The sequence below is a fragment of the Empidonax traillii genome, unplaced genomic scaffold (genome assembly GCF_003031625.1).
Source record: "Empidonax traillii isolate 1590-97213 ecotype Southwest subspecies unplaced genomic scaffold, ASM303162v1 scaffold64:size1360303, whole genome shotgun sequence".
Lineage (NCBI taxonomy): Eukaryota > Metazoa > Chordata > Aves > Passeriformes > Tyrannidae > Empidonax > Empidonax traillii.
This window is the reverse complement of record NW_020955257.1, coordinates 604,688-630,324: the sequence shown is the minus strand read 5'-3', so window position 1 is coordinate 630,324 and position 25,637 is coordinate 604,688. Positions and strand designations below refer to the sequence as shown.

Genomic DNA, 25,637 nt, shown 5'->3' with positions numbered 1-25,637 from the left:
ACTTAACCAAGAAAAATCTGGCATGTGAAATTGATACTACCACCAGGACTTTTGAAAAATTCTCAAGACCATATTTTACATGGGAGAAAAAAAAAAAAAAAAAAAAAAAAAAAAAAAAAAAAAAAAAAAAAAAAAAAACAACACAAAAAAAAAAAAAAAGGAGAAAATAGCATGTTTTCGGAAATGGCAAATGGCTAAAAGTGTACAATCTTAGGATGCTAGTGCCTGAATGCAAAGAAACCTAAGGAAAGCTGAAATGCGCACAAGAAAATTATTCTCCTTTAAAACACTTGCAGTGAAAGAGGTATGTCAGGATAATGCTGCATTAGTGGCAATTGTTTTCAATATATCATAGCAAAAATGCAGGAAAGAATTACGTGGAAAATAATCAATGCACCGCATTGATTTATAGTTTGCTAAAATAAAATGCCATTCTTTCAGCTAGGTAAAGTAAAAATATCTTTATAATATAGGTTCTGTTTCACAATTGACATATATAATTATGTCTCATGAAGAAGGAAATGTATAGGCGCATACAAGTAACACTGATTAAGTACCTTTTTGCTTCTCTAGCCATATTAAAATACGTTTTGTGTTTCTTAATAAGTTAACAATAAAATTGTTCAAAACTTCTCACAACAAATATACATCTGAGGCAAGGCAAAAGATACAAGGTAAAAGGATTTTTTCTGACCTTCTTTATCCCTTCTACAAAGAGGCATATGTCTATGAGACATAGGCTTTCCCTAAACATTTTGGCATCCATCTGCAACTTTGCAGAAATCGAAGTGCAGTCAAGGAACTCTTCCTTTCTGTTTAAAAAAAAAATTAAAGAAATGTTGTTTTTCCTTCGAACTAATTACTTAAAAACAAATGGCTTTGAAGATACGCCTCTCTGTCTAAAAGAGAACATCTTCATTTTCTATTAAAATCTGCACAATTAACTTCTGGTACCGCATGTCATTCAGTGTAGCAAGGGTACTGTCCTCTGGGGGTCTCATTAAAGTAGGTCCAAACACTATTCCCAGGTTTTCAGCATTCATAAAATTCTCCTTTTCATGCAATGTAACCCTAAAATAGAAAAAAAAAAAGTATTTGGTTGCTTACTTCCCATAAGAACAGAATCTCTGCATCTTTATCTGCAGTCTTGCTTCACATCAAACATTGGTAGATAATGACATTTTTCAGTAACAATTTTTACTTTCACTCAACATAGTAACTGCTTCCACAACAAGTACAATGCAGCTATGGTGGGGCTGTGATTTCTAGTGCCTTTAAACAACTCTCATGTGATTCTTAAGTGATTTTTCCATGTGACTATCTGTTAGGGTATATGAATTAGAGGCAATTGCTTTTTAAAAAGCATAATTATGATTTAAATTATGATGTATGAACAGTCCTCTATGCTACAGTGACTACAGTTTTCTGGCACATTGTGCTTGGTGTGCATCACACTGGCAGTGGGGATGTGCTCCACAAATGCAAACCTGGATTTTCTTTAGACTACCCATGTTTCCAGACATGCGTCCAGTCTGCAGGAACCCACCCTTTCACACATATCTGACTTGCTGGCTGCCTCAGGCCAACCAACAGCTCAGTGGTTCCAATTAGTTGTTATACTTCAGGAGCAGGCTGAATCCTGGAGCAGCCTGGAGAGGCGGCTTGCTAAAATCAGGTTGCTATAAATGCCATCTGTTCTTGACAGAGAACAGAGGTGCTTCTAGGAAGCAACCCAGGATCTTTTGTTCACTGACATAGGTTATATAATGTAAATAGAAGGAGAGATAGACTATTTGCGGCTGGAGCAAAGACCACCAAGGATTGGCCAAGCTGTGTAGAAGTCAGCCTTGACTGGAAAATCAGTCAAACCTGCCAGAAAACGCAAGGTGTGTGGAGGTTTCCCTCCAGATAACAGAGTTGGATCACACAAGTGTCATCCTGCCTGAAGGCATATTGAGTTCAATCCTGAGAGTGCTCATGTACTGCAGTGTAGGACAGCCACAATCCCTTGATCAGTTCAGGTCCCTCATGGACCAGACATTTGCTGTGATAAGTACAGCACGGATGAAGTTTCACATCTCCTTCATACAAATCCTCTGCCGGAGTGGGGCACATCTGGCTTTGGAGACAGGTCTCCTGGCAACAGCTGAGACCTCCCCTAGCATGGCAATTGCCAGCTGGGCATTGTGAGTGGATTCATTCATGGCATCAAGGGAGCACAAAGTGGCTGAAACCAGAAGTAGTTTGGTCTTCCCTTCTTTGTGAGGTACTTATATGACTCAGTTTTGCTTCTACTGTTGTCTCTCTGCCGAGAATGGCTCTGTCACAGAAAAATACTGTTCCTCTTTGCTTTCAGGACAGAAGTCCATTAGTGCCCCTACTCACAGACACATCATCTTCTAGCACAGATGCACTAGCTGTGCTTTGCAAGGAGCAAAGACACACCAAGGCTGCGTAGCCCAAGCCGCCTCTGTGCAAGTGTATGTGTAGCACTGCTTTCTCTCTGTGCGTCTGTGCTGCACGGCCTGGGGTGAAAACACAAAGAAGATTCACAGCTTCACTGCAACATCACCACGAAGGAGTTGTATGTATTTCACCACATGCTATTGCATTTCCTCCAACTTTGAGCAAAAAGTTATCAGAAAGATAACTGAAGAAAACAACTAATTGACCGACAAACTCATTTTTTGTTGCTGACATTGGCCTCTGCTGGATTTTCCTGTGCTTTTAAGAACAACTCAGTGCAGTTTTTTTTCTGTTGAGAAGCAGTGGTGGCGTAGAGGCAATCATCCTGCTGTCTTTACATAGACTCCCTTATACTGGTGTGTGTTTTGTCCACAGAGGAAGAGTCCTAGAGGGTTGAAGTTCGAACTCTGTGTTTAATCTACAAAACAGCGTAGTCTGAACCTAAAGGATTCTTTCCTCTTTCACACTCAGATCTCTCCAAAAGATTCTCCATGGGAACTGACATGCACTTGATTTCCATGCAGATGCCAAAAGCTATGATATGGGAAAGAAGATGAAATTCGTTGCATGACTTGCAGGTATTTGAGAGAGAAAGCTTAATCAGCTCTTTGGACTATTTTTGTCTCATCAGTAGTTCAGCTCAACAGCTGAACCAAAGCCTGGACTGCAGTTTGGGAGAAGAAAGAAGGCAAGTCAATACATGTCTATTAAAAATCTGCTGCCGGGATATGAAAGTACTGATTCTGCGTGCAGCTCACTTGCCCACGGCCAATATGGTTGATCCTGAGTTGTCCATGCATATGTGCAGACAAGGGTGGATACTTAAACATCTCATTTCTGCAGAGTCCAAAGAAGTTCTCTCATGCCCAGGTAATGTCTCATCAAAGGGGAAAATTACTCATTTGTAATGACCTGAGCTGATTCAAAATGAGGAAAAGTCTCTGCATAATGAAAACCGGAATGAGCATGAAATGCACTTCACACAAGTTCTCTGATGCAATTTTACATGAGATGAGGTATTTTTCTTTTTTGGTTGGCATTAATAGTGCAGAATAGTGAAGATCAAATCCAGAAAATACTCCACATTTGTAACTGTGTTGCAAGAAGTGGGACAATTAAGAAGAAATCAAGGTTTTGCTGTGTAGAAGGTTAGTAGCTTTATTGCTCCCTTATCCTCTTTTCTTTAATCACAGACAAGGAATATCTTGCGCAAGATATCCATAAATGAAGGTTTGCTTTGAGATGACTGTGCCAGTCTCTACTCAGCTTCAGTTTTTAAATATGTAGAAAGAAGACTTCTTGAGGCATGTAAATACCCAAAGCAGCAAAGTGGAGTTAGCGTGCTTTTGAAAAACAGTTTTGCTTGAAATCAGTGGAAGTGAGGCACCCTCTTTGGAAAACTCCTTAGTTTTCCTAGATACCTAGCTGAAAACTTGGAAAACTTGGCAGTACACTCCCAAGTAACTTTCAAAAATGAAATTTAGGCACTTTAGAAAATTTTGTATGCCTTATGAGGCTTTATGTTTGCCTTATGAAGCCCCTCATGAGTGTCTTATGTATGCCTAGAGAAGCTTTGAAAAGCAAATGAGGCAGTGCGTTTAAAACCAAAAGAGATGTAACTGGGGCCTGTATTGCTTTTACTAGTCATATAAAAATAGGTCCTGCTTGATTCTTGGCTTACTCTGATGTGAGCAAACAACTTGTAAGAGACAGTTCTTTCCTTTTAGGGTTATTGTTCAAGAAGACAAATCAGGAGGTAAGGGGAGGCAGAAGCAAAGCATGTTCAAGTGCCTTACAGCAGCAGCACATCTAGCACATCTCTGAAGTACCTACCATTTGGTATTTTTCAGATATTATCTGCCTCAGACAACTGTGACAATTTTCAATTAACTCTTCAAAGGTTAGCGATAATAATCCAGCAAAAGGACTCATGCTATGTATGTGCATAGCTTATATGCACTTATACAAACAGCTTGTCTGCTTATCTGTACTGGCTTGGTGGCAGTGTCCTAATGGAAGCTTTCTTGGTACTTTCTGTAATATTTCCCTTTCAAAGCAAAGAAAATTGTTAAGCTCTTCAAAAATCATCCTGCATGTCAATTAACTTACTTCTTGAGATGAATCATTAGGTATCTAAGTGTCTCGTAGTGAGCAGCAGGGAGTAACATCAACACTTCATGTATTGCTTCTAGTCGTTCATCAGGATTGGAGATTTCTGTGAAAACACCAAACAGGATTAATGTTAATAGGGCCTTCCATGTGTAAACAGCAATAAATCAGGAAGATAACTTATTATTATGGAATCATTTATAAGCCATTGGCTGTGCTTGGAGGGATAAATATTAAACTCATAAACGTGGAGCTTATCAGCAAGTTCTATATCCTCCAAAAAATGGCCTTAGAAAGAAATCAGCAAAAAAGACCACCCAGGAGTTACCTCCATGGTCTTTAGCTCTATCTACAGATCTGTTTAGGTACAGTACCCAAGCTTTGTTAAGTGCTTCATAATATTACTTGTCTCAGAACACTCTCACTAAAATCTTACCTAAGATTACTTCCATTAGTCTTCAAAACCAGATGGGAATGTGGATATATGCTGTTAGAACCTACGCTTGAATATTTAGCTAGAGGTTGAAGTGGCATGGAATTGTTTCAAGATTTCTGAACATATTTAAATATGTAGGTATCAGTGATACCTACATATACTGAGTATCAGCACTCATTTAAAACTCTTTGGCAATCTCTCTAAAAATCTGAGCAGGATTTACACATATTTTACATAAGAAGTATAGATTCCCAAGCTGTGAACTACGTCAGTCAAATTTGCTACATGACTTTTCATTCAAATGGCACCAGGAGCCCCAAATATGAGAAGACTAGGAATCTCTATGGCCTGCTCTTAAGAGATTGGTGCATGGATTGGAACTGCTTCTCCTGGGCACGTTCTTTACAAGCAAGAATAATTTCTCTGCCAAGGAGGAATTAGGAAGAGGAGAATGCATGGGGAGTGCAAGCTGGGGAAAGCCAGCAGGAAAGGGAAGGCAGCACAATCACACAGACAGATTACTCTGGCTGCTGCTTATTGATATACATTGTGGATGGGAAATGTAGTTAAAGATTGGTACAAATTACTATGCAATACTTACTTGCTGCCTCTATGAACTTGGAATAGGTGTCATAGGTGATAACGGGGATTGGTAGGTCTCTGAAGTATAGCTTCAGTGCTCCGGCAATGATGTTTATGTCTGGATAAATACTGGCAGAAATATCAGCCTTGTCACCATCTAGAAAAGGAGAAAGAAATCTTTTTGAAACCACAGTAATTCTGAAGCACGGCTTGACTTCTAATTCAGATTTATTATATGCAACCTGACAGGAAAAAACAACCTGAAAGCATTTGGAAGGCTTAAATGAGAATATATTGCTACCAACTTTACAATATATAAATGAGAAATGGTAGTTTCTATATGTTTTACTAAACAATTTATTTGTTTACATCTTTTGGAGGGGCTGGTCATTACATCATCTATATCTGCAGTGTATCATCTCAAACATAATGTTTTAATATTGGATGATAAACCACATTAATAATATATTTCTTGCATTTGGCCCATTTTTTCACTGAAAATAAGCTATTAATAACTTGTTCTGATGTTGAATTTTCTATCTGCAGATCAGTGCCCAGGAGTATGAACTATTTTTTTCATCTCCCCTTGGGGAACCAGAAGCACAGAGAAATAATACAAATTTCCAATGACCATCAGGAGACCAGTAGGAAAAATCAGACTAAACATCCAAATGTATCTGTAGTGATTAGCTAGTAAGGAAGCTGCATTATTGTCTAGATACCTTTTAATGTCTTAATATTTGACTCATTTATTTATAGCAAAGATCTGAATTTAAATAGGCATGCTAAGGCATTTAGCTATACAATTTATTCTGAAATGTGGATTGCAATTTCTTAAATGAATATGGATACTTGTAGTGGATGAACAGCTAAACAGATGAATTATGCAACTGAAATGGCATGCACTTTGTTCGCCACATTATAACACAGTTAGTCAGAACTCTATTATAGAGCACTTCTGAACACATGAGCCTAAAGTTTCCAAGTTTTGCTGGTAAGTCCTTGACTAATGCATGGCTTCCAATGAGTGAAATTGCACAAAGTAGCAGCAAGGCTGAATCACTAGCATTTTTCAAGTTCAAATTACCACATCTCTTCTGTGCTACCTAGGACCCTCATACCCGCATTTTTCTCCAGATTGAGAAAACTTGCTGTCCTCCTTTCCTGGGACCTGTCCTTGGTGGTCTTCCAGTAGAAAGATGGGTCAAGTAGCTGTGGCTGTCTGGATTTAACTCTCAGCTTTACCTCAGGCTTCTTTGAGATTAGCAATAACCCGTAGTCTTTATTTCCCACCATTCAACTAAGGATACTAGTGCTTCCCTCACAGCAGGTGGTGAAGATTAGGACCATACCGTGAGTGGGGTGATGCAGGGCTATGCTTGCTTGAAAGGCAGAGAGGGGTTTGCTTGCGTCTGCCAGGAGGTGCAAGCACAAGCTTGGGCTGTTACCACTGAGGTGCTGACATGTTGTAAAGCCATTGCCTTGCTTGTCTCACAATAACAAGTGCTTGTAGACATGCCCTGGTACAGACAGATGAATGGGTGTGCTTGATACACGGCATCTAAGATGGAGATAAAGGCTTTCATAGCAGAGTAAAAGAGTTTATATTGATTGTAGAGATTTTTACAAACCTATGGCATTAATCTTGCAGGGATACGTTCTGTCCAATGTATGCACATAATTCTCATTAAGACTAATAGCACTACATGTTCTCATCAAGAGGAGATTACATGCTTAAATGTTTAAAACAAACAGCCTTTCTTGATGCAGCTGAACAGTCTGAATACATCCATCAGCATTTAATGTAATACAGCATCAATAAGCCCTAGGAGGATGTTTACACTGCCCCAATCTTTTGTTTAATCCACACGTTCCAGGCACGGTAGCATTAGTCTTGTGAAGCTTTGTGTGAAGAGCTCTATTTAATTGATGGACACTGAGCACTCAAAATGCCCCACTGAAAACAGATACCTCCAAGGAGCCAGCAGCTGCATCGGAACAGATATAGCAAAGCAGCAGCTTACATCTATTATCCAGGTCACCAGTACACTAAATGGAAGTGTTATTTATTTAGTACTTTTACAAAGCAGCCCAGCAAGCATCCTTAAAGGGGCACTTTAGATTGAGGAACTTCAAACTACAAGGTACTTCAAACATACCTCTTATTTACATATCTGCTTACTCTAGGAAAAATGCATGAATTCCTGAGTCAAAGATTTTTCTCTTCACTTCAGAGACAAATACACATCCATTAGAAATGCACTGAAGTTTATTTTAAAGTAAGCACAACAATACATCTGCTATAATATACTCTATGCACTTCTGCAGTGGATGTGAAGGGGGAGATGGATTTTTTTTTTCCTTTCATAGGTTTTGGATTTTTTTTCCTTCCAGTTTCATCAGTTGAAGGCCCTTGGCAGGCTGCAGTTATTTCTTATCCTCATCAAATTCCTGGTTTTGTATTTTTTTTTTTTTAAGAACACACTTTACACATACTTAAAATTCAAAGCACTAAGAAAGAAAAGTTAATTCATTGCCAGAAAAGTCATGACACGTATTTCACAGAGGATCCTCTGCAGTAGCAGACTGTATGAACTACATGTGGTTTATAGGCTATCGTCTGCATTACCACAATAATTTTTTTTTTCACTCTTCAATATAGGGATTCTCATCAGATTATAGTTGCTATTTTCACTATCATTGCAGTGGCCATGTGTTAATACATATTTGTTTTTCATACATTTTGGATTACAAACGCATAGTTCATTTCAGCTGTACAAACCTAATCCTACCCAAACCCCATCACTTATCTTTCCTTGTTACTTTGACTCTCAGTGTATTTTGTTGCATTATGTTGAAGTTTTAATACCTCTAGACAAAGAAGGTCTTTATGCTTTTCCTTAAAGGTTTCAGCTGACTTTGGATGCCATTGAAATATATCAATACTTTATTAGAGAATGAAATAGAATAAGTGTTACATTCTTAAAGCCTCAGCTATGCCTTCTGAATACTGAATTAGATTTTTCTTAAGTTCCTTTTTCCAAAATGCTTTGTTTTTATTGCACAACCTTTACCATTCTAACATGCTTCTTTGTGGTTTTTCTTGGATTTGGCATTTGACAGGTTTTCACTGCTAAAAGGGTGAGCATGAATTAGGATGCCTCTAAGTACTCATGTAATATTTAACAGCATAATATTTTTAGCAAGTGTATTGTACCAGCCAGTCATACAAACAAGTGGGAGGACAGAATGCAGTGGTGACAATGGCAGCTCTGTGGATTAAGCACACAATGGGTGTTTTCTGGATGCCACAACGCCACAGCTCAACAATGCTGACAGAGAGCAACTGTCATTCTATAGCACCAACATTCACCAGATTAAATAAATCCACATTATTCCCCTCCTTCTCATTACAGAAATCACTAAAATGGAACATTGTCAGTGCCTCAGAGAGGCTAATGCTAATTTACAGTAGGGTTTTTACACTGCTTTGGCTTTGGAAAGCAGTCTTAGTTTAAATCAGATGAGGACCAACTTCACCCTGTTTTAAAACCAACTATCACAGTTTCACTGGGCCCAAGTAATATTATGTGGGATGCTGCTCTCTTCCCAAGATGTTAACTTTGCAAACTTGCCTTTGCTTTTCTGTTCTTGCTCTAATTCTTTGGAAGCAACAAGTGTCTCTTTGTCAAAGCAGAATTAGTCAGAGGGAGGGCTGGCTTCTCTTCATTGCACCCCTTCAGCTGCACAAGGGATCAGCAGGAGAGGTACCCTACAGCCAAGTCAGCCCCCACGCCTCATTCCTGTATCATATTGTCTTCTGGCCCCTGTGGTTTGATGAAGAGCATGGGAACCAGAAAGCTTGATGGCATTATTTCAAGGATGCATCCTGTGCATTAAAATGGCCTGTCTATTTTCAACCCCATTTATTAAAAGCTGTATTTCTGGAGATGCAAAAGTGTACTGGCATTTTAGCCAGGTGCCTGGGGGCTGACTCAGAAATGATGGGCAGGAAGTGACCTCTGTAATGACCCAGTTCAGTGTTCTGCTACTGCACGCACCATGCCATATAACCCTTCTGGTAAACCCTGCAACTTCCACTTCTAAAACTGGTTAAGGTTTTTTATCCCTGCTCTTATGAGAAGGTTGTTTCAAAGGCTTCCTTTCAGATGGTTAAAAAATGGTCTTTGAAGTGTCAAACAAAATTTATTCCTGGCCAGTGTACATCCTCTAGTACTGTGTCAAAACTATAAAGATTTCTCTTCTCTTGTTCATACCTCTGCTCTCAGCATCTCCTTTGACTATCCCAAGCTACTTTAAAACACAATTACCTTCTGCTATGCAATGTTCTCCAGAGATATCTAGATAGTGATGTGACCACAGATTACCAGGTGTTCTCTTGCAACACCTATCTATTAACCAGAAATGATCAGGAATTTTCCACTTCACATTTCATATACAAATTTTCCCTTTTTATTTTTTTTTAACTTAAAAAAAAAAAAGTTAATTTCCTGTAGTGAATGTGGAAATATGAATTCTGTAAAACTCCATAGACTTCACATTCTGGGCAGAAAATTAAATTTTAACAAAAAATTTCCAGGTGGTGCTGGAGGCAACACCTGCCACCTGGCTCTCAGGTCCCTTCTCTCCCAGCTCTGTCACCTGGTATATTCCAGGTGAGAACTGGGATATTCTGCGTCCTTGGATGGTTCACTCCATGCTGCTCTGGCTTCTAGTGCTAAGCAGGGGTAACAGGGCAGCAGAAAAGCAATGTTCCTACCTATGGGGCTGGGCTGCAAAAGAGAGAGTGGTTCCTTGCCTCTGTAAACTTCAATCTGACATGACCTGAGCTGTCATGTTGGAAGTATCTTGCCAATTCAAATTTTTGCCAGGTGACAATGACCCTCTAGCTGCACAACCCACAAGTCAGAAAAAAAAAAATCTTTTTTTTTTTTTTTTTTTTTTTTAAAATCCTTCCTGCAAAAATCCTCAACTCCTCCTGCCCTTCCATCTCAGTTTAGGGAGAAAACATTTTCAAACCTGGAAAGGTTTGGAAGTTCTCAGCTTCTGATCTCCCCAATACTCTAGTCCTATAATTCTCATTACAAGGTTTTGTTCATTGTTCTGCTGCTTTTATGTTTGTTTTTTTTTTTTTTTTTTTTTTTTTTTTTTTTTTTTTTTTTTTTTTTTTTTTTTTTTTTTTTTTTTTTTTTTTTTTTTTTTTTTTTTTTTTTTTTTTTTTTTTTTTTTTTAATTCATGGCAAAACTCTCTTTCTTAGCCCTTTCTCCTCATGAAACTGTTAACAAAAATGAAGACACAGATTTTTATGAATTTATGTCCAATGGTCTTCCCCACAGCCTTTGTATACAGATTCTTAGCTTTGAAAATCCAAAGCTGCTAGTCCCCTTACTCTTCCTGTTTCTAGGTGCTGCTGCCTTTGCTAGTAAATCACACTTTCTTCCTTGCTGTGGATCTAATTCAAGTGTGTATTGCCATCAATTGTGCTGTGAATTTAGGCAATAAATAGTCAATAAACTGACTTGGCTCCAGTGGTTCAAAGCATTTGCAAAGGAACTGCAGCTGCAGCAGTCTTGAAGTCATGCTCAGACATAAATTTAGATCTGCTTTCTTCCAACTCTACAACCTGTGCCTCTGGGTTTCATTCAGGTTGTTACACTTGGAGGAGAATTAAAACACAGAACAAAAGGGTTTGTCAGGCCAGATCTACCTTCAAGGAGCAGAATGGGACTTGTGCCACAGGAATCAATGCTACTGAGAGGATCACGGTCCTCACATCTGCAACACTGCCTTCCTATGATAGCACTGACATCACTGTGCATCTCTCTTGCCCAAATAATTCCTGACCTATGTCTGTATATGCATAGGTTCACAACTACAGCATGCAACATATTTAAAAATATGTATTATTTTTAAAGAATATTTCAGCATGAAAACAGTCAATTTGGAAATTGCTAGTTGAACTTTCTTTAAGGTGAAATCTGTATGATAAACTGCCTAAAACACAAAGTGTTAAGGCACGGTAAGATGTGGCACCCACAGACCTTGCTGGCCTGTGCAGCCTCCCCTGGAGCCCTCAGACCTCCTGCCCATGGGCCCCCAGGGCCCTCAGTCCCTGCCTGAGTGACATCCCAGCTGTCTCCAGCTGCGTCATGGCCATGCTAGTGCTTGTCCATGCACCCTTCTGGTTGCTACCCTGACCCACAGGCTGGCTTTCTGGCTTAACCTGGGCCTTGTCCCCCAGGGGCTTGTGATCACTGTGCTGTGTCTAATCCTATTCCCTAATACAGCAGAGGTAATATCTGAAAAAATTAAGTTCGAAGGAAAACACTATTTATGGGAAAGGAGAAGAATACTCATGTAACTTCTTAAATGTACTTGAAAAGGTGTTTTCTATTGATGAAGGTTCTACCCTGCACTCACTTACATATCCGCTTTAAATTAGTTCTGTGTGCAAAGACTGTGTGCACAACCAGAACCAACACAATCAGCTCAGTCAATTCAGAGGGGCTATGAGGATGGTAATCAGTCAGTGTTTTAATAATTAATTCTTCAATATGCTGTCCAACCAATCTCCTCAATGCTCCTCTCATCTGTTGTGCAGATGGAATCACATGCACAGTGGTGCAATGTTTTTTAAAAGGCTACATGCAGAATGACTTCCCAGTTGGAGTTCCTGGTCCTTAAACTCATAAATAGATTATCGTATTGTAAAGCACTGAGTCTATTAAAGACAGAACTAAGAACTTTCCCCTGGCACCATCTAGGCTCATAATTGAACTAGGGGCTGAGGCTGTGCTGCTAGGCTGACCAATCATCCAGTCACCTGCTTAGCCTTCTACCCACCAATTCTTAGTGTTTAATTATTCCTTCCAACTGTGAAACATGTTTTCTTCTTATGAAAAGGATTACAGATTAATTTAAGGACTCAGAAAAGACAGGTTGCTTTCTGTACTTCTGTTTATATGCCAGTTTCGTTCCCATGTTACCTATATAACCCCACAAAGAACTGAAAGGTCCTAGAACTGAAAGCTTAATTAAAACTGTACAAGATTAAAAAATGGTGTACCTCGATCAAAGGCCATTTTCACATCTTCAATATGCTCAGTGAAGCCTGAGACTCTATAGAGGCCTTCAGACTTCAAACCTGAAACAAAAAATTCTTGTTTTACTTAGCTTCAATAACCAACAAATATTTAGGCTTAAAAACAGTAAAGCAAGAACAACAGAGCTACTAAGTGTAACAAAATATTATTTGCAATGTGAAACTCCACAGCATTTAAGGAAAGATCAAGATGATCTTAAATAGTTTCTTAAAAGGATTAAAGAATTTCAAAATTTTTACTTTCTGATTTTGTTAGGTACATGGTTGATTTGATTATGTTAGAGGGAAATACTGCAATTTGCTAATGGTGAGGCATGTGATATTATTTATTCCTTTTATGTAGGAGATTTTCCTGGATTTGACTATAATTAATAAAGCTTTAGAGGTCTCCCTTCTTTTTACCAGTTGCTTAATGATAAATAGCAATTCAAGTAAAAGACTGCCTCTCCTGTGAGCACATTTCTTTCCTGTTTTGCTGTCAGCTTTTACTTATACACAGCTGAAAGATGCGATGGATACAGTTCTTCTCACCATCAGAACATCCCTTCTATAGTTCTTTCACACAAGTGATCTGCTCACTTGCACAACTCTCCCCACATTGCTCCATGCCAACATGCAATGGAGGGCAGCCCAGCACAGCATGCTGTTACCCACGTTATTTATTTTAATCCTAGAATTCCTTATTGCAACTGTGCACCATGTTAGCCTACTTATAAGTTCCAATGTTTTCTTAAGAACAAAATCAGAATCTTTAATAGTTCTGTGGCAACTAAAGAAAAAATATAAAGATATTAAAAAAACAGAGAGCAGGCAACAGATTTTATCTTAATCAGTAAATGTACAAGTAAGTGATTAGATCTCAAATGCTATGTAGCTTCCTGCTATATCATTGGAGTAAAGCTCTTCTGTCTTAGTCTGTACTATTCTTTTTATTTGTCCCTGCAATGATGATATAATCCTGGTAGAGCTTTATGGAGCAGTGCAGGGGATTTACTATAAGTCTTTGATTCAATTCAGCAGATGATGCGTGGCTTTGAAATCCCTGTGGCTAGTATCAGTGTGTTGCTATGCAGATTACTGGGATGCCATGAATTTAACATTATGAGATTCCTGTGCTGAAGCTGTGACTAACAGGAAAATTTGGCTTATTGGGCAACACAACATACACATTTGCTATCCAAAGCAAAAATACATGATTATTACAAAGGGGATACATGATTATTGGAGGGGATATGTTTTTCCTTCAATCTGGCACAAGTCTGTTTACCAAAAAACTGTCACTAGCTTGAGTTTTGGCTGTGACATGCTGCCTGTGCCATGGGATCCATCAGTCGGTAACCGAGCATCATGAGAAACCCTGAGCAGTTTGTGTCCTACGACAAAACACCACAGCCTGTGACCTCACTTGTCTGAGTCACTTTCAGTCAGTTGTGTTCTCTTGCTCACAATGCTTGTAAAGGTTATTAAGAGTGGATTCGATTTAAACTGATTACTCCAAAATTGGACGGATCCCTAGGTATGGTAAAGTAAAGTAATGAAAAAAGACACATAAACATGAACTTAAAAGTTCACTTTAAAGTTCACCTCTTTCAGAAGTGTAACATAATACATGTTTTGACATGTTTCAGAAAGCATTTCAGGAAATTGTATTAAGAAATGCCATGATTTAATTTTACTAGCTAATGCAAAGCAATGTATCACCTGCACTAAAAAAACCCTTCTCTCATCCTGTCCTCAGTGCACATGAGCATACTACCACGTTTGAGCTCAGCATATTATTCAAGCCATCTTCATTTCATTGTGTCTGCTGCTTTCCTAAGCATACAAACCTCTTGCTTCAATCTCCCGAATGCATGAATCCACAACCATGGGCCTCTGGGTATTGTGGGCTTTCACCAGTGTGGTGAGATCGCAGCAGTAGACTCGTTTTATCCTCTTGAGGTCTGGTTGACAGTCGTTGGGCACGTATTTGGAGCACTGCTTATGTACGTTCAACCCACAGTCTGTAAGCAAAGTTAGCCAGGTTAATTAATTAATACTGGTGGCCAGTCTCTTCGCGAACGAAGAACCGGGGAAGGTCTTTACACCTTCCAGCCTGCGCATTGGATTTTTTAGGTGAGACACAGTGTGCGCGGAACTGAGCCCACCCTTTAATCCTGAGGTTCATCTGCCGGGGCCAAGCACGCTTGGCACGCTTGGACGGTGGCAGCGAGGTCCTCAGGACGTAGATGGATTGCCTTACAGGGCTAACGAGCTCCATCTGCCCGGGGAGGGGCCCCGACCGGGAATCGAACCCGGGTCTCTGCAGTGACAGTGCAGTGTGTTTTCCTCTATACCACCGGGGGCTCCTAATTAATTAATACTAATGCTGATAGGTCCTGCCTAGCAATTGGTCCATGTTAAGCGAGGGGTACAACTTCCCCATCAGCCAGCGAAGATAAAATAAATAGGGTGCAGATGAGAAAGATGAGCATGGAAATGTGTAAAAATCTTACAGTGGGAGAAATGAACTCCAGCAGTGTTCTAAAAAGGTATAAAGACTCTGAATGTTCCTCACATCCCTCTGAGATGTAGGTGATCGCTGATGTAGTCTGGATTGGTTTGTTACTGGACACATAGCTCAAGGTGTTGCATTTGAACATGTGAGGCTTAACTTCTGGGTATTTTAGATTAGCCTTAAATAAAGCTGGCACAGACTGTCTTCTGCTGGTTGTCTTGAGGCTTAGCACTGGTCACAGTTGAAGAACCTAAGATTCACCTGAACACTCAAACTGGGACAGTGCCTTGAGCTAGTGTGCCTCACTCTGCCTTCCGCATTCCTGCAGTGTCACATTTTGGCTCGCTCTGCCACATCAGCAGACTCCTCATCTCTGGCTCATCACTTCAATGGTGACTTAAGTCTCCCCTGTGTTTAGTCTGTAGGTCAGTTAAGGCATATAAAATGCTGTGAAAGGCATGATGTTAAAAAGGGATTCATTATACAAATAGCTCTTGTTGTCTTACTCCAGAGTCAAATCCTACTCTCAGTGGCACGGGTAGGTTTCTGTTAACTTACACATCACTTTTTCATCTCCACAAATTGAATTTTTCTAATAGACTCAAATATTCAGCCAAATGAATTTATAAGCTTCAGTAAACACCACCATCGTGAGTTGCATTATCTCACATAACTCTGATTTCTGTTTTAATACCTTCCCAGTCATGCCCATCACTGGTGGTACCCTTTGAGTTAACATTAGGCTGTTAAAAATGTAAACATGACTCTATTATTTGCAGCACGTTTCAGTATTATACTCTATAAAATATTAATCAGGCAAAATCATATACAAACACATCTCAGCATTTAATGGAATTGGTTGGGTTTTTGTGTGTTTCTCCATACAGTTATTACTGCATAATACATTGTTGTTCTGTGAAATCTAAACAAATGTGAACAGCTGTAGTTAGGATCCTCCCTGCATTGTTTTCAGTGCAGTTCTCCAAGCACATGAAGTTAAATCCAAATGCATCTGTCTACTTAGAGTTAAACGTTCATAATTTAATGAGGGAGTGTGTTATGTTTCATGCTAAATAAACAACTCTTTTCATAAATTTAATACTCTAGGTATGTGAACAAATATAGTGTTATGCATTAGTGAGGTCAGGTTTTGCACACTTGTGTTTAAGATCAAATAGCTTGAGAAGCAAACTACTACTCCTGTCTTTTATTGTCCTTTTCATGACCTTTGTGTTACCCTTATTCATCTACAGGCAGACACGATATAGCAGGAGCTGGGACTGCACTTATTAAAACTGCATTTGAGAAAGGTATTTTGATCCTTGAAACTGCAGTCTAAATTTTAGGTAAAAACCACCTCCTCCATCGATGGAAGGCAGATGTCAGGGTTGGATGTGTTTGGTGCCAGTCAGAGATCAGGAATGCCTGGAGGTCAGGCAGGGAGAGGTAAGACAGAGGTAAGACGAACAACTTTTGGAAGTGATTGCAAATCTGGAGAAAGAAGATATGAAACTCCATTTGCAATGCACCAAACATGACTCCTACTACAAAAGTTCATCGTGATGTGATGATTATTGCACTTTTTCAAGATAATTTTTCCCAGAAAAGAGCAAACAAATTTAAAATAATTAAGGCACTACTGAAATGCCAACACAGCTATAGAGGCACCAGAAAACTAACCCCCCCTCAGAAAATGAAGGTTGTATTTTTTTGTTTTATCTTGAGGTGGGATACTTCAGGCTTGCAGCAATGCATGGTATTTTTATGGGAAACAGGTGGCAGTCTTTTTTGCAGACAAGGGCACTTATCAGCAATTGGTGGCAAAAAGACAAGTTATGAAGCCTAGTTGCTGGCTGGATTTGCCATTTACAGTGCTTTTTTCTTAAGACCTAAAAACATTAAGGGATAACTTAACCATAAAGAACAGCAGACAGGGACCAAGGTACTACCAAAAGGATGTCACTCTCACCAACCAGGGCTTATGGCTTCATTTCTAAACAGCTAATAAGGCAAATGAAAAAGCTTTAACTTCTGCAGGAGGACTTCTTGCCTTGTTCTGTAAAGAAATCCTGGCCCCCACTACTGCAGGGAGTGCAAGCTGGGATGGGACAGATGTCTGAGCATTTCAAGAGAATGACAGAAAATGCTGAAGGGCTACCTGAACATCTCACTCCCTGAGCGATGAGACCCCACATGAAGTTGGCGCAGTATTCACACCAGTGCGGACCTCGAAACGTATGGACCTGTAATACAAATGGGGGTGGGAGAAAGAAATGGGGTCATTGGGAGGCAGATGGTCTGACAGATGGAACAACTGAAATGGATAAACAACAGAAGACTCAGTAGGAGTAAATCTTTAGCATACAGTGCCCACATCCTTCCAAAGTCTAGATGAAATAAACCATGGGAACAGAAATTTGCTTTGATCTTGTAGTTTATCTTTCTTAGGCTTAGCATTAAAGAGAACTGGGCTGTGTATGACACTGAAAACAAATCATTTTTGCTAGCTGACATTCTAACTATAGTGGAGGGGAGGAACCCAGGAGTAAATCTAAAACTAATAATCCAAGGAACGGTAGATACAAGCAAATTCCTCACTCTAGTAAGTAAATTGAACTCATACAGGGAAAAGATGTAGACTCTTTTTCAGCAGACCAAAATTCATTTTGCTTCAGTCCACACGAGTAAATAAGGAGGAATAAAATAACCTGTGTGCTGACAGAACCCACAGCCAGGTTTTACACACCACCATTGCTTCCAACACTGCTTTTCTAAAGGCTATAGGGGAAGAACTTTTTATGTAAGATGTGTGCTCTGGTAAAGTAAGCATTTCATTTTCACTGAAACAAAGAGTAAATAGTGAGGTCCCTGCCCTGTGAATGGACACGGTATGAGCTAGTTCTAGCCAGAGACTTAATTGAGCCTAACAAAACACTAATCATGCACACTCTGGCTGCTAATGTGTCCTTTTACTTCTCTCTGCTCTTGTTTACCCATTGGGTGAATGGCTGAAAGGCCGCTTCCACCCCCTGCGATGGGGAAAGATGCTCTTTGCTTTCCATAGAGTAAAAAAATGGTCATTGCCCTCTTCAGATAAACTGTGAAATTTTAGGTCAAGCATTTGTCTTGCTAATGTTTTTGCTCCATTTGTGTGCAGAATCACACTTACTTACACAAGCCTGTACTCTTGACTTCAGGAAGATGAAGTATTGTGATTTTAATACAGATGATTTTATCTCTTTTTGATTTTGAGATAAAAACAGTGAGTCTGACTACAAATGGCTTCTGACCAACTAACCAACTACTCACTCAAATGATTGTGTGAATAAACTTTAAGCAATAGTAATTCTTCCTCCCTTTTTAAAAGTGAAAGGTCAAAGCTGGAATGTCTGACTGGTCATAATTATTTTTTGAAGTGGTATTTTACCTCTCAGAAAAACCTGCATATCTGTGAAACAAGACTTTGCAATAAAGTTTGAAATAGATATATTAAGAAATATAACCACATACTTCTTTCTCATTTCATTTTTATTTTTCAGTGTGGGTAGCATGAATTTCAGACATGGCTTTTCGTGGTGGTAAACAGCTGTACGTAACATCAGCTGGTGACCTGATGCAGTCATATGCACTGTGTGACCTTCAGTGGATACAAAACTACAGATACTACTAATTATGATGGCACCTTTACCATGTTTAGACTGAAAGACACATAATTAGTAGGTCTGCACCTGCACTTAATTGTGGGTGAAAATGATCTGCTGTGGGAAGATAGCTAACTGTGTCTTCTGCTTTGCAGCCATTTACAAAAGCTAACCTAGTGAGAAGGGCTGTAAAAGCTCAGTCAGAACTTTAAAAAACACACCATTTCATATATAAAGTCCATTGCAGTTGCTAGGATATTTGGGGCCTACTTGCTCACTTTACATAAACCTCATTTCAGCTGATCGTGCTGTGGCTTATTTTGAAAATGGTAGCTGATTATTCCTTGATCTCTCCTGTCATTAACTGGAAAGTCATCAATGCTGGCTGAGAGCTCCTTTTGAGAACTGCTGACAACGCACCCTTCCCTTGTTCCGTTCAGCTTGGTGGCCCTCAAAGGTTGAATTCTCTTTATTCACTCACTTCAATTTTTCACGGATCTGCATTTTAGCTCAAATGGCAAGTCTCCAGCTGAAATACCCTGTGAAAAGCTAGTCTTGGTGGTTTCTGGCCAAGTTGAAACAGAGAAATAATTTCTAGCTGAAAAAAGGGAGACTTTCAAAAGTTTCTAGGTGAAGGTGCAAAAAGTCTCTTCAGATGCAGTTTTGAAGTAAGTCTCTTATGGCTTGACATTAATTTTAAAGAAATAATGGAGGAATTCTGTTCTTAGGAACACTTTTGAATGGTAAATGGGAATTCTGCCTGCAAGACTAGCCTTATTTCTGTTTTAAACAGGGAGACGTAACAGCAAGTCTTAGGTTTTTGAGATGTGGTTTTAGGTTTTGCCCAATCCTTTTTTTGAAATGTGATCAAGAGCTATGTTTTGCTGGTCCCTTCCCCATCCTGCCATCTCAGGAGACCTCTCTGTGCTCAGAAAACATAGGCTTGGGCTGCTTGGTCTACATTTGACACATAATTCCAATTTTTGAAAGAATTTACAGGAAACTATTTCTCCAAATAAGCCAAACTCACGATGTTTCAGACTTTACACTGAAATTTTCTTGTTCCATCTTTCAGCCTCTTTCAATGAAAAGTTGTTTCTTGCATCCATGTCTCTTCTCTGCTGTCAGACTCACACAACAAGACATTGCATGTCTCTTCTTTCCTTCCTGTGCTCTCAGTTTCACCCTTTGCCCCTTTGGTGCCCTTTTTTTTAAATGGCAGCATTCCCCCAGTGGGTGCTACCGTATTGACTTGTAGTTTGTGTCTGAGTTGTCTTCACAGAGGGAGAAACTGAGACCAAGTTTAAGGAGTGCCAGTATACAGTGGCAAAACAAAGTTGTACCTTCAGCAATATTGCAGAAACGGACAAAAAAATTGCCTTGAATTGAAAAGCATGGGGGTTTTTGGCATTATATGGTGTTGTTTTTGAGACAATTTTGTTGTTTATGTGTCTGGGTTTGAAGACTTTTCTATTTGCCTCCGAAGAAGATTTTTTGACAGACTTTCTCCTGAATACGGGCACATTTGCACTCTCCTGTGGACTCCAGCTGAATCGGAGCCATTTGCAGCGAAGAAAAGCTAACTCTGCTGTTATTTTTGTTTAAATGCATACACATAATCTTCATGATGTCTGTAAAAAATGTCTCCGCCAAACCCTTTGTGTCCCAGAAGCAGTATTATTTGCGGTGCTTAACACAAGGGGAAATTTATCCCAGAGCCTCCTCTCTCCCAGCAGATCTGACTTGTCTGTAATCAGCTGTCTTTACTCCGCTAGCCTGCCTGCAAATGGGATTTGCCCCTTCTGTAGTGGCAAACAGGCCCAGTATTGTGGAAAATGCACATTATTCAGCTGTATTCGCTCACTTAAAGCAGCACAGAAGCCCTCTCATGAATTCCCAGCATAGAACAAAGAGCGTGGAGCATCCTCAAACTCCATGCTGCTGCACTCAGGCACAAGGTTGACTTCACCACCAGCTGGGACACCATTGAAGTTGGCAGGTAAAGCGCATCTGAAAGAGCCTCCTGGATCCTAATGCATGAGGATGTTGTGATCCAGTTAGGCTGGCACCCGCATAGCTGGAGAAATACCTCTATGTTTTTCTAAACAGGGCTTCAGAGATTTATTCTCCTTCTTGAACTACGGTATGTCTACACTGGCTTATGCAAAGTTGCCCTGCCAGACAGACGCCAGCTCCAAACCTAAATCCATGTGACTGCGTGGTGTGCTCAGGATGAACCCAGCTTAACAAATCAGCCTGGATACTAAATCTTTTTTTGTTCATTTGCTGTGAGTGTCTTGAAATTTGGAAGAGAGATTGAATGATAAAGCATGGATGCTCAGGAGGGCATAACCTGGTGCCCTCATGCTCCAAACTTCAACACCACTTTTAAATTTTCCTATTAGCTTGGCAAGGATGGAGGGAGAGCCGTCCTTGCTCTGAATTGGTGTCTTTAGTCTGTTTATTCCTTTTGTTCCTTCTCTCTTCCAGTAAATAAGAACTATGGTGTAAGATCTACAAAAATCTCATCAACTTTGCTAAAAATGTGCCCTTCATTTTTAAGATTCTTTAAAGCTAAAGGACAAGAGCTAGAGAGTGTTCATAAAGAATTGCCTATGACAAGATTATGAGGGACAGTCTGACACATAACCTTTATCCCTAGGAACTGAGATGAATGATACAATACGTGTCAGTATTCACCTAAAAATGGGGAAGACAACTTTTTGAATGTCTGCAAAATAGGGTTGTGCTTCAGATAAATCCTATATCATTACAGCTTGAGTGCTGGCAAAAGCTATTAAGAATTTTGCCCCAAGACCCATAAAGCCATTCTTTTCTAAATAATTTCTTAACTTTTTAATGTAATGAATATGGAATTTATAAAAGATATTAGCCTTGAATTTAGACATGCTTTGAATCTAAATATTCTATTCTGAGTATACTATCCACATTTTTTGTTCAACAACTAGATATGCTCTAATATATTCCTTTGGAAAACTAACTGTATTTGCATAGTGAACATATTTGTTCATTAAGCAAATGTATCACTTTTGATTGACCTTTCTGGGCAATTATTTAAAAAAATGTTTGTTCCCTAAGGTTTGTTAGTGCCTTTACTATGATTAAACAATGATTTTCTGCTGTCAAGCCTTTGAATACATATCTATTTTAATCATGTGATTTTCCAGTTAAACTATGAGTCTTTTGAAACAGAAAGGAACAGAGACTGTACAACAGTTAGATTGTGCAAACGCAAAGTTAACTGGGCACATGTCCAGTTATAAATCAAAGCCAAAACAAGGGAAATTTTGAAGAGGAAAGAATGCATGGGTCAAAGTGGAAAAAAGTCTCAGTCATGAGAAAATACTTTCTAGTTAAACTAAAATAGTTTTGATGCTAAAATGATAATGAGGGCAAAACCCAGAAAGAATGAAAGCTGCTTAATCAAGCAAGAAAACACAGAGTATTTCCCCTATTTCCTTCAGTGCCAATCAGAGAGATAAATATTGACTTTTCTGTAGCCTGGGTCAAGGAAGGGGAATGAGAAAAGGGATGCTTTTATTTGCTTTGCTCTCTAATATTAAATTATTGATTTGCCAACTACAGTAGAAGTACTGCAGAAGAGAGTAATGTCTGCACAGCAGAATATGTAGAAAAATAAGAAGTGAAACTTTTTTTGCTGACTGAAATAATTTTAATCAGTGTTTCTCCACTTTTGACAGGCCCTAGATGATTATCAGAAAATTCTCGTTCCGCTAATGAGTGGAACTATTCTGTCAGTGACCCAGATCAGCATCCTCAAGGAGCTTTAACTAAACTGAGGTTTCAAAGCTGAGATACATTCCTTTCTTGTCTTGTTACTGCCTCTTATTCTTGATGCTTATCCTGATAAGCATCAAACCACAATTTGACAGCATTAGATACGGTAAGTGGCTGGCACACTCTGAAACCAGCACAGTCCTTTTGGCAAAACATTTTAATACGAGCTGCCTGGAAGGTCCGTTTTCAAAGCTGAGTCACTTCCCTGCTGCAGTCTGCCAGAGACAGCACTTGGGGAAAAAATCCCTAAGAATCTGATTTTGTATGTATAAGACAGCAAAAAGATGATCCATTTAAACATCCCTGTGTTTGTCCAGTGATTTGTTTTAGTTTGACAAGCAAACACAAGCTCACATCCTATAGCTCAGTGAGACTCTGAGAGCATTTCCTTAGCATATGGTGGTGGAAACAAAAGCTGGGAGACAATACCCACTGCTGTGTTTTGCTTCATTGTTAGGAGCACCCAAGCCCCCTCAGCTTCTTCTGAAAATAGAAATGGTCCAAAATGTTTTTTGGTAAAGTGCTACTGGCTTCTGATAATAGCTAGATTTTGAAAAGGGGCCTTTTTCTTAATTAAAGACACTTAAGATAAAGACAATCAATATGAAGTACTTTGTTTTTTTTGAATAAAAAATAAACCCAAATCTGGGACAAGAGCTAAATTGCCGGTCAGGTAGTGCAGTGAGCAGCAAAACTATTATATGTATTAAGTCCCTATATAACAGCATACTAAGAGTGCAGTTAAGGGAACTTAAAGTAGAAAGAAAAATGCATTTTTTCAATACTTTACTTAGGGCTAGTATAAATAGGTGCGTGCAAAACTCATCACAGCAAAAAACCAAAATGTGAGGCACATCAACAGAACTTTTAAACTTAAAATAATAGGAAGTCGTGCTTACCTTAAAATTGTGTGCTTTTTCATAGTTGAAGTGGTTGTCATTTTGAGTTAAGGCTGCTCTTCTGACCAAGGAGGTGATCTGTGAATAGGCAAAGAGTTTCAGAGGTTGCCACAAAAGTGCCCCCTTTACTCCCACCTTCACCCCCAGGGCCACGGCCAGGAGCTCTTGGCGCTTCCTTCCTCGTTTCGACTTGTGAACAACAGCACAGTTTTTCTCATTTTCCAGCCACAGATCCTCTGAGAACATAGCGCTGGGATCCCAAATCTTTTCCCTGTCTTCCTCGGCGCCAGGGAGCCTGACTGTGGACAGCACGGTACAGTTTGTCCAACTGCTTCTGATGTTAGACAGCAGATTTGAAGCAGCTGCAGCCCATTCTGCAGAGACCTCTGGCATGTGACTTGAATGGGCCGTCTTGGGGGACGGAAGGAGCTTCTGCATCTGAATAAGTAACGGCCTGTGCCGTGCGATTTCTTAAGGCAGATGTGTCTCTCCAACAATAGCACGAATTCATACACTGAGCAGCCTCCCCCACTGCCCTCCCCGAGCGGTGGTCTCCAACTAGGTGCTGCCCAAATACCGGCCAGGGGGACACAGCATTACAGCTTCACCCCCAAAGGCATTTCCAGAGACAGCTCGCTTCAACTCTGCAGTGTGTTAAAAATGAACAAACAAACAAAAAGCCCCTGGAAAGCCCACACAACTGAATCCGGTGCTGCATCCAATTACACTCAGACTCTGAGACTTATCAGCCAGCAGTCTGCATGCCAGCAGATTAAGCCCTTAAAACCATGATGATTGTTTAATCTTACAGGGCAAAAAAATTTTTTTTTTCCCCTTTTTTTTTTTTTCCATTTCATATCCCATACAAGGGGAAAAATCCACCAGTGCTCCAAGCATTAATAGCACTTTTATGCCATGTTTTAAACTAAGCATTTTGTCAGCATGCACTTGGTAACCTTGGTAGCACTGAGGCAGCTCACTGCTAGGGAGAGGTGAAAGCTCAGCTGGGACTATGCAGGCTCGGAAGCCCTGGAGCCCTGTGTCTTCAGTGAAGGTAGCAGGGGAACTTCACATGGATATAGGAAGCCCGCCTGCACAGTCCTGCTTGCAGAACAGGGTCGTCCTTTGCTCTCGTTACCTGCGTCTACAGATTTTTGGGGGAACTGATTTCTAGTTAAAGCCTATGCACAGCAGGTATCGGAACCACGATCAGTCTGTGCTACAGCTTTCAGTGTTTCTTCGGACATGCGATCCCCTTCTTTAAAGGCAGGTAGTTCCCCATCCCAGGACACAGATGTGTGATATTGAGAATTCCCTGGAAAGCACATTCAGTGTTTCCTCCCCACTGGTTTCCTTCCCTGCAGCTTCCACTCCTTTACTGAATATGCCAATTTTCCATCCATAAGAGGAGGACAGTAGTTACCTGCTTGGCAGAGCACTGTGAGATTTAATTCTTTAAAGTGTGCCTAGTGCTTGAGGTGCTGTGACAGAGCCAACTGGGGGGATACCAGTGCTACTGGGAAAACTGCCTCTTTTGAACTAGAAACAATAAAGAGCACATCAGCCTTTTACAGTCTGCCCCACTTCAACTAACAAAGAAAAGAGGTGAAATTAAAATATTTATTTCACTTATGTTAACTTGTGAAGTTGACCTTGCCTCTATTTTTTTTGTCTGCTTTTGCGTCAGGCTAAAAAGTCAGAAGACTCATCTAATTCACTTACTAAACCCTCCACCATACAGGCTGCCTGCTCTTAGTAAAAGTGATGCTCTCCTAATTTGAAAGCCCATGGGGACAGATGGTTGTCCATCAGTAACATCAGGCTGTGCAATTTCAGATAGTACCCTACTTAGGGTTTTCAAGAAGTTGTGCAAACTGCAAAATCAGCTTATCGGTTATAAAACAATGCACTTAATTCTATGTATAGCATACTTAATTCCTTTCTTTTTCAGGTAACTCACAACACCGCTTTTTACGTGCTCTCACACTCCAAAGATTCTGCACCCCTATAGTGTGGATTTCCACACAATGCCTTTGCTCCCTGAGCAGTTGCTGCCCATTCAGC

General features: G+C 39.8%; 1 protein-coding gene across 1 annotated transcript in view; it reads right to left on the bottom strand.

Moving 5' to 3' along the window:
- Positions 1–179: 179 nt before the first annotated feature.
- Positions 180–25,637, bottom strand: part of CHN2 (chimerin 2) — a 163,782-nt gene continuing 138,324 nt past the window's right edge. Inside the window, exons 7-13 of the mRNA XM_027880061.1 lie at positions 23,574–23,651; positions 17,373–17,457; positions 14,547–14,720; positions 12,682–12,759; positions 5,613–5,750; positions 4,576–4,681; positions 180–1,071 (exon numbers count right to left, since the gene is read on the bottom strand). Coding sequence (XP_027735862.1) covers positions 900–1,071; positions 4,576–4,681; positions 5,613–5,750; positions 12,682–12,759; positions 14,547–14,720; positions 17,373–17,457; positions 23,574–23,651 — 831 coding nt within the window. The 3' untranslated portion in view covers positions 180–899. The remainder of the gene's footprint in view (positions 1,072–4,575; positions 4,682–5,612; positions 5,751–12,681; positions 12,760–14,546; positions 14,721–17,372; positions 17,458–23,573; positions 23,652–25,637) is intronic.